General features: G+C 40.1%; 1 protein-coding gene across 5 annotated transcripts in view; it reads left to right on the forward strand.

The window, feature by feature from the left end:
• The window catches only part of LOC134354873 (inaD-like protein), a 332069-nt gene extending 324105 nt beyond the window's left edge, over window positions 1-7964 (forward strand). For all 5 annotated transcript variants that reach the window (XM_063064296.1, XM_063064298.1, XM_063064297.1 and 2 more), the window contains exons 47-48: window positions 4016-4139; window positions 5079-7964. In XM_063064296.1, coding sequence (XP_062920366.1) covers window positions 4016-4139; window positions 5079-5225 — 271 coding nt within the window. In that variant the 3' untranslated portion in view covers window positions 5226-7964. The remainder of the gene's footprint in view (window positions 1-4015; window positions 4140-5078) is intronic.
• The last annotated feature ends 1959 nt before the right edge of the window (window positions 7965-9923 follow it).

Here is a 9923-nt window from a genome sequence, read left to right on the forward strand (position 1 = left end):
ATGGAATATAAGGTGTTGTTCCTCCAACCTGAGTGTGGCTTCATCTTTACAGTAGAGGAGGCCGTGGATAGACATGTCAGAATGGGAATGGGATGTGGAATTAAAATGTGTGGCCACTGGGAGATCCTGCTTTCTCTGGCGGACAGAGCGTAGATGTTCAGCAAAGCGGTCTCCCAGTCTGCGTCGGGTCTCACCAATATATAAAAGGCCACATCGGGAGCACCGGACGCAGTATATCACCCCAGTCGACTCACAGGTGAAGTGATGCCTCACCTGGAAGGACTGTTTGGGGCCCTGAATGGTGGTAAGGGAGGAAGTGTAAGGGCATGTGTAGCACTTGTTCCGCTTACACGGATAAGTGCCAGGAGGGAGATCAGTGGGGAGGGATGGGGGGGACGAATGGACAAGGGAGTTGTGTAGGGAGCGATCCCTGTGGAATGCAGAGAGAGGGGGGGAGGGAAAGATATGCTTAGTGGTGGGATCCCGTTGGAGGTGGCGGAAGTTACGGAGAATAATATGTTGGACCCGGAGGCTGGTGGGGTGGTAGGTGAGGACCAGGGGAACCCTATTCCTAGTGGGGTGGTGGGAGGATGGAGTGAGAGCAGATGTACGTGAAATGGGGGAGATGCGTTTAAGAGCAGAGTTGATAGTGGAGGAAGGGAAGCCCCTTTCTTTAAAAAATGAAGACATCTCCCTCGTCCTAGAATGAAAAGCCTCATCCTGAGAGCAGATGCGGCGGAGACGGAGGAATTGCGAGAAGGGGATGGCGTTTTTGCAAGAGACAGGGTGAGAAGAGGAATAGTCCAGATAGCTGTGAGAGTCAGTAGGCTTATAGTAGACATATACCTCTTGCCCATCCTCTGGGTCACCCCCCCCCCCGTCTTTCTTCCCGGCCCTCCTGTCCCATGATCCTCTCGTATCCCCTTCTGCCTATCACCTGTCCAGCTCTCGGCTCCATCCCTCCCCCTCCTGTCTTCTCCTATCATTTTGGATCTCCCCCTCCCCCTCCAGCTTTCAAATCCCTTACTCACTCTTCCTTCAGTTAGTCCTGACGAAGGGTCTCGGCCTGAAACGTCGACTGCGCCTCTTCCTATAGATGCTGCTTGGCCTGCTGCGTTCACCAGCAACTTTGATATGTGTTGCTTGAATTTCCAGCATCTGCAGAATTCCTGTTGTTTAGATGAAAATGTAGATGGGTTAATAAGTTTGCAGATGATACAAAAATTGGTGGTGTTGTGGATAGTGTAGTAGACTGGCAAAAAATACAGCGGGATATAGATTAATTGCAGATATGAGTGGAGAAATGGCAGATGTAGTTGAACCCAAACAAATGTGAAGTGTTGTACCTTGGTAGATTAAATGTAATGAAAGGGTGGTAGGGTTGATAGGGTGGTTAAGAAAGGCACATGGCATGCTTGCCTTTATTGGTCCAGGCATTGTGTTCAAAAGTCGGGAAGTTGTGTTGCAGCTTTATGAAACTCTTAGGCCACATCTGGGGAATTGTATATACTATGGGAAGGATGTTGAGGCTTTGGAGAGGATGAAGCATCTCTTCTGCTTTCACTGGGGATTCCACATTAGCACTTGCCTTGTGATGTTGGTACTTGGTTACATGTCCTATCCATCACCAAATTCTTTTCCTTAATTCTTCTTGCACTGATAACTGGTGTGTTTTCAGCCATTGACCAATGTTGCTGATGACATCTGGCCATCGGATCTGGAGGATTTTCCTCAGATGGCTACTAATGCAGTTCTGCACTTTCCTGATGACAGACTTTGTTGTCCTCCATGTCTCTGCTTTGTACAGAAGAACTGACTTCATATTGGAGTTGAACAGCCTGATCTTAGTACATGATGACAGCTCCTTGGAGCACCAGATGTTCTTGAGCTGGGTGATAGTTGAAGGCAACAACCTCTTCAAGTAGACTTCCCTTGAGCATGAGGGCCAGATCAGAGGTATTCAGCTCTAGTGATCAAGTATGATACAAGAGGTCCAGGTATGATCTCCGGAAAGTCATCACCTGGGCAAAGTGGCAATTCCGGACAAAACATGAATCACTGAAGGTTTCTCAACAGCTGTGGCAGGGTCTGAATGCTATTACCTCTTACCAAGTGAGATCAAGCAACATAGGTGACAACAGGGGTTTGCTTGCAGATGAGCTTAATGACTTCTATGCACGTTTGACTGTCAAAACGCAGAGGTACTTGGCTGAGTACTAAAGATCTGTGCTGATCAACTGGCTGGAATGTTCCCCAACATCTTCAGCTTCTTGCTTCGGTAGTCTGAGGTCAAGCAGGTTTCAGTCATACCGCTACCCAAAAAGAACATGGTAACCTGCCTCAATAACTATTGTCCGCCTATTGTCCAATCGCACTTACGTCCACTGTGATGAAGTGGTTTGAGAGGTTGATGATGAAATATATCAACTCCTGCGTAACAAACGACTTGGATCTGCTCCAGTTTTCCTACCGGCACAACAGGTCCACAGTAGATGCAATTTCATTGGCACTTCACTCAACTTGGAACATATGGACAGCAAAGCTGCATATATCAGGGTGCTCTTTATAGACTACAGCTCGGTATTCAATGCTATCATCCCCTCAAAAATAATCAATGCTTCAAGACCTAGGCCTCAATACCTCCTCCTCTTTGATCCTTGATTTCTTCATTTGCAGACCCCAGTCAGATTAGATTGGCAACAACATCTCTTCCATAATCTCCATCAGCACAGGTGCACCAAGAGGCTGTGTGCTTGTGTGCTAGCTCCCTTCTCTACTCACTTTACACTTCTGACTGTGTGGCTAAGCACAACGCTGATAACACTACAGTTGCTGGCCAAATCAATGATGGTGACAAATCAGCATGTAGGAGGGAGAATGAAAATCTGGCTCAGTGGTGCCACACACAAAGAGGAGAAAATCTGCAGATGCTGGAAATCTGAGCAACACACTCAAAATGCTGGAGGAACTCAGCAGACCAGGCAGCATCTATGGAAAAGAGTACAGTCGACGTTTTGAGCCAAAACCCTTCAGCAGGACTGGAGAGAAAAAGCTGAGGAGTAGCTTTAAAAGGTGTTGGGGTGGGGGGCGCGGAGGAGATACACAAGGTGATGGGTGAAACTTGGAAGGGGAGGGGATGAAATAAAGAGCTGGGAAGTAAATTGGTGAAGAGACAGAAGACCATGGAAGAAAGAAAAGTGGGGAAGAGCAACAGAGGGAGGCGATGAGCGGGGAAGGAGATAACGTGAGAGAGGGAAAAGGGGATGGGAAATGGTGAGGGGGGCTATAATGGAAGTTCGCAAAATCAACGTTCATGCCTTTGGATAGGAGGCTACCCAAACAGAATATAAGATGTTGTTCCTCCAGCCTAAGTGTGGCCTTATCACGACAGTGGAGGAGGCCATGGACAGACATATCGGAATGGGAATGGGAAGTGGAATTAAAATGGGTGATCCTGCTTTATCTGGCGGACAGAGTGTAGGTGTTCGGTGAAGCAGACTCTCAACTTGCGTCGGGTCTCACAGATACACAGGAGGCCACACTGGGAGCACCGGACACAGAATATGACCCGAACAGACTCACGGGTGAAGTGTCGCCTCACCTGGAAGGACTGTTTCAGGCCCTGAATGGTAGTGAGAGAAGAGATGTAGCGGCAGGTGTAATACTTGTTCCACTTGTAAGGATAAGTGCCAGGAGGGAGATCAGTGGGGAGGGACGAATGGACAAGGGAGTCATGCAGGAACTTTGACTGGCCTCTCAGACTTAATGTACTTGCCAGACAGTTTCTTGGTGGTGTCGTGCAGCTTCTGCTTGCTGCCACACCCTGCTGATTGTCCTGCTTCTGCTGCTAGGCCCTCTATATACTAAGGTTTTTCTGCTTTCACACTTTTTTTCCCTGTCCCGTGAGCCTCTGCATGCTCTTCCTTTACGAAAGCACAGGACAGCCTGTGCTCTCATAATAAAAATAAAGTCATGGACAGAAATATTGTGACTAACTAATCATTTTCTGATTCAGGTCACCACAGTGCATGAACATAACGTTAGAGAAGGGACCGGATGGACTGGGATTCAGTATTGTTGGAGGACACGGAAGTCCCCACGGAGATCTGCCGATCTATGTTAAAACAGTGTTTGCTAAGGTAATTCTGTAAACATATGTTTAATTTTTGGCTAATATTTAAACATTACATGAAAGAAAAGAGAGAATTAATTATTGTTGAATTATTCTTCTAAGGTATACTTATGTTCATATTCAAATTCTATTTTTCCAAAGCAAACTGGATGTAGACACGTTTCTGTTACAGGGTTTCATAAACCATCTCTCCTTTCATTACATTTAAGATCACCAATTTAATCTGAAACTGTTTTCCAGTAACAAAATGAGATTATGCAAACGTTCCCAAAGGACTGTTGGATCGATCGAAAGAAGGCTTTGGCCTTGTCACTTAATTTAGGATTTTTCCCAGAAAGCTGGATGAGTAGTTTTTCTATTAATAATTTCTGATTTGTATGGTTAAGATAGATTTTTATTTTTACAAAGTCTGACCTAAAAGAGGGATTGATTTTTGATATGGAGGAAATTTTAAATACTCTATCTGTGGAGCCAATACTGAAAACAAACGCCAATAATTTGAATAAGGGTTTGTCATCTGAGGAGAAATTAAGGAGCCTTGGCCTATTCCCTGCTGTGATATTCAGCACTAGGAGTTGTAACCTCACAATAAGGGATTGGCCACTCAGAATGGAAATAAGAAAAAAATTCACACTTTGAGACTACTGAATCTTTGACATTTTTTAAACAATAATGGTAGTTTGAAATAATTATTCTAAGGGAATTTGACCCCTCATACATTTAGCTTTTCAATGCTAGAGTAGTCGTTTAGCAGCAGTTATGGCACATTGTTAAAATCTCAATTGCATCTCATTCAATAATTTAATTTTCTTATGAGTTTTTATAACCAGATTAGTAGAACTTCCATCTTTCGGAACTAGTACCCTATCACCCCCACCCTAATAATTTGTTCCAGACTGAGAGGAACTTACATCTTATTGATTTTTTTACTGTTGGCCTTTTGCAGGGAGCAGCAACAGATGACAACAGGTTAAAGCGAGGAGATCAGATTTTAGCAGTAAATGGGGAAAGTTTGGAAGGCGTCACACATGAACAGGCTGTCGCTATTCTGAAAAAGCAGAAAGGAACTGTAACGTTAACAGTGTTGTCATGAAGATTACAATGTGGCCATGATTAATCCTGATATATCTGTTTAAATTCTGCCAGGAAATGGTGTTGCATTGCCAAAAGCAGGAATGTAATTAAACTATGTTTGTCTGACTTTGGACCTGATTTTCTTTTCTTTTATTGCATTATAGTATTTATCAGTGTTGCTCTGTTGAAGGGAGGAATAACCAAACTACTGAGTGTCAATCACTGTGCTTTGGACTTGCGAAAAAAAACTGCCTATTAATCTAACCCAGCTGCAGCTTCTTGAGAAATCTCACTAAGTGCTTTCATATTGTGTACCATGTTGCTATAATAAATTGCTGACTCTGGAGTGCCTGAGCCTGATATTGGATACATAGGTATAGATTTTGGTTTTCATAGTTGTGGCAATGATCTGTTTGAACAGATTACCCAATCTTTGTAGAACCCATATGGATTTAATTAATTGATTTTACTCCTCTTTTTCACTGTGTACAATATTTTTTGAACAATTTATTTTGATTTTTTTCAGATCCTGATTGTGACTTGTGTTTGAATTTTTTTTAACTTCCTTGTCATGGTAACGAATTGCGTATATTTACAATATGAGAGCATGTTGAGTCTCATGAAATTTTAAAAAACAGCTTTCACTGTTGAATATTTCTAACTGCTTAGAGAAAATATCTTACATGCCATTTACCTACTTTAACTCATTTTCCAGTAATGTACAGGCTTAATTAACCTTTTCAACAGGTATTATAGATTGACAATATGAATTAGTCAGAAAACAGGCCTGGAACCAATCACCCATTATTTTCTCGCTTTTGTTGTCTGTGACCTTATGGTTAAAAATATATTGAAAACAAGCTCACGATCCTCTCTTCTAACTCAGTGTGGGAAGTAGTGTCCATTGGATCCTAGGTTAAAAGGGAATATCTTCCTTCTTTTCTTTGTCTTCTCCACCCTATGCTATCCTCTTTGCAAATGAAAACAAACTTTTTTCTCTCTATGTCCGATGAAAATTTCAGATCTGAAATGTTAACTATATCTTTCTGTCCAACGTGTTGTAATTTTCCATTATTTTCTATCTTTATTTAAGAATTGTATCATAGGAAGATTTTTGATTTTTTGGTGCAGCTGCCTTTCTGAGATAAGGTAGATATTCCCCGATGAGAATGGATCAACTCCATCTATTTGAGAGTTATTATCTTTGCAGTTGTTAAATCACCACATTTCAAATAAAAAATAAATGGGGTTAGAGCTTTACCTAAATTGTTAAAAATGCACATTCTCAATCACATTAGGCATAGAGCCTCACTAAATGCAGCACAATTCATATCAAAAGTCGAAGATTTCGTAATGTCCATCAGGAATTTTTTAGTGCCCTCAGTAACTACAAACTCCAAATGATTTAATCATGTAGGTGCTGACTGCTACTTCAAAGTTCAAAATCAATTTATAATCGAAGTACATATACGTCACCATGTACAACCCTGAGATTCATTTTCGTCTTTTAACTTGTGTCTACTGTAGTAATATTGGTTGAATGCTTCGTGGGTAATAACCAATCTGAGGACCAATCCACTCTCTTTGCTTTTACATGTCACCTTTGTTCTTAAGCTAACAGCCTTTTGGGAATTTGATTAGTTTCTGCTTTTCTAAGTTGGCATATGTGAAGTATTTTTTTTGAAAAATAAACAGATTATGCCTGTGGTCACATTAAGTATTCCAGTATCATACAGCCTGGGGCCATTTTAGCCTCACTTATCTCCTTCGGCAGACTCACTGCATTGTGCCTTTGGCTCTCTATTTACAATGTTCAGGACAAATAACTGAAATTAGGAGCTTCTTGTACAGGAATCACACTTTCAAGCATGTGGTCCATTATTCCCAGCTCAAGCATTTCTCAGAGTGGACTTGAATGAGAAGTTCAGGTAGGATGTTAGTAATATTTATTCAAAACTATAACAGCAGAGGTTAGTGCCATATTTTGTCACATAAATATAAGGAACTCTTTTGTGATTTAAAGAAGTGACACAGAAAGATAGAGTAAAAAAATCTATTTTGCTACGGGACTTCATGTTGCTTCCATTTTAATGAAACAGATTATAATACATTCACATCTCTAGTGTCTGTACATGATTCTTTGTGGTGGTGAATATCACCTTCTGTTCCCACTCAAATCTACATCTCAAAATAGGTTTTTGCCTGAACAATTTTTGCATATTCAGTTAAACATTTAATTATAAATTTTGACAAAAATAATAAATTTGAGAGATATAATATTGCAAAAATAGTTTACCAGATCAATTTATTTAATACAATAATTGTTTCTGATAAGTGGTGTTTTGAATTTTATTTCATTTCAGTGTAAATACAAGATAGTTTTATGGAAAGTGAAGGAAATTTGTTAATATGTGAGTTGATGCTCTGAAAGTTAATTCAATTGTAATTCAACTTAGAACCTTTCAGGACATTATAAAGAGTTACAGTATATGTGCTTTCTGTTTCTAATTACTTCCTAGTTCAACTTTGCCCCCTCCTCTCCAAAATTATTGCTCTTGCTAGGCTGTGATCCCACAGATCAAGCATATCTCACTGATGGTTATTCTTTATGTATGAGATTAGACAGTGGATATTAGTTTAGTTCTATATGTAATTTAATTATGTTTTATGTCAGTGTTTGATGTTTTGAATTGTGTATGTATCATTGTGCACATGTGCAAGGATTAATATGAACCTTGAATAAACTAGAGAGAAGTTTTAGATCTCTTCCTGCTTCTCTTGCATTATTCTGTAAGTTACTGCACTAAGAACACACAAAGTGTGAAATTATCGAGGAATCAAAGTTGTTTGAAGCAGCAAAATTATTGATCACTACGAACAATTGCATGGTAAAGTGAGTTGAGGTAACATGAATATGCAGGCTGGAATCAACAAGTTTAGACTTTTACACAGGCAAATTAAAGTCAATGTATAGATTAGTTGTTGAGATAAGATGTTATTCTGACCTAATCTGTGACCCTTGAGTTCTATAGTGAACCTTGGGCACCCGTTACTTCTAATAGATAAAAATGCATGGCAGAGTGAATGATAATATCGAAAGCAAGTTAAAATGGAGCTGAGCGTTAATTTATACCAGATCGTAAGGGAGCAATCTGCATGATAGGGAAAGGGCCAGACAGATGTTCTGTTCCAGAAGATCTCCTAAATGACTTGAGATGTAAAATATTTCATTTGTGAAGTGATACAGAGAGTTTGACAAATCACGCTGATGTAGCACCTTTGGAGATTGTGGAAAGTTACAAACTTAAGATGATAAACCAACATGTAAGGAAATATCCATATCTCTATAAAAGACTATATATTGGCATTAAGGCATGTAAACCTCACATGTACAATAAGCCAAATTACTGCAACCAAGGATTGGCATCAAACTCACTGAAGGTTGAACTAGACTAGTCGAACAAACTTGAATACCTTGCAGTACTGTTTAAAACTGACCAAGCCCTTAGGCAATATCCATCTTTTGCTGTATCAAAAATGGGAAAACAAGCTTTTGGGGGATTATAAGGAAACCCTTAAAGAAGTTGCAGCCAATAAACAGTTCTTCATCAGTAGTGCAGGAGATGTGTGCTAAATTGTTCCGAGCCAATTCAGTGACCTGCCAAACATACACATAATTGCATGCTGATGAAATAAACATTGAAGATATTGGGAGACTTATACACATATAAATCTCCTTATGGCATAAAGTCATTACCCAAAATGTCTTCATCAGGATATTAAGAAAGGTAATTGAAATGAAGCATACATCAAAACACGTGTTTTAGAGGATCAGATTGCAGGATAGGGTTCGCGTGCTAAGACTTAATGTTTAGAGATGACAATATGGATATTGGAGAGATTGTGGTGATATGTGATTCTAAGAATTGTAAGGTTCACGTGGACCATGTGATCTGTGCAGAAGGTATTTTAGACAACAATCAGGAAAACTGAGTCTTAAATTGAATCCTATAATACATGAAGAACTGGTGATATAAAATATGCCACAAAGAGTCAAGAAGTGATATCTTCAATGGGTCAAGTGACACATGTTACTTTAAAACAACTGTTAAGGCTCCAAAGTCAAAAGAAGCAACATCAGTAGTTGAAAATAAAAACAGATTAGGTTAATGTTACTTAGCTACTTTTGCTCTTCTAAATGGGCAATCAGTGTAACATATGTACATAATCCCAATGCCCTCTTTGGCCCATTTGATATTTCTGAATGATTCTGGAGTCAAAGGACAGTCTTGAATAACCCAGACACATCTTTTAGACCTTTCAGTTGTTACTGTGCAGTGCACTGTAACTTAGCACATTAAGAAATCTCAAGAATTCAAACATTAAAACATTAAAAATCTAAATCTAATACATCAACTCTGTTTCTTTTACCTAACCAGCTGAGTGTTTCAATACTTTAATATCATATTTTCAACAAATGCAATTTTTTAAAACCTTCCTTAGTTATTTGATCTATAAGCATCACGATTTAGCTCAGTTTTCAGTGTAGCCAGTGATCACCTACTTGCACTATGTTGGCTGATGAACACACAGTACTGGGCACCTTAATACCTGCTTCCAAGCCCCGTGCCCCCCCCACACCCTTTGCTCACTACTGCTAAATTGCCACTAATAGCCCAACTGAGATCATGCAACTCTTCCTGTCACTTAGTTTGGT

The sequence above is a fragment of the Mobula hypostoma genome, chromosome 12, assembly GCF_963921235.1.
Source record: "Mobula hypostoma chromosome 12, sMobHyp1.1, whole genome shotgun sequence".
NCBI lineage: Eukaryota > Metazoa > Chordata > Chondrichthyes > Myliobatiformes > Myliobatidae > Mobula > Mobula hypostoma.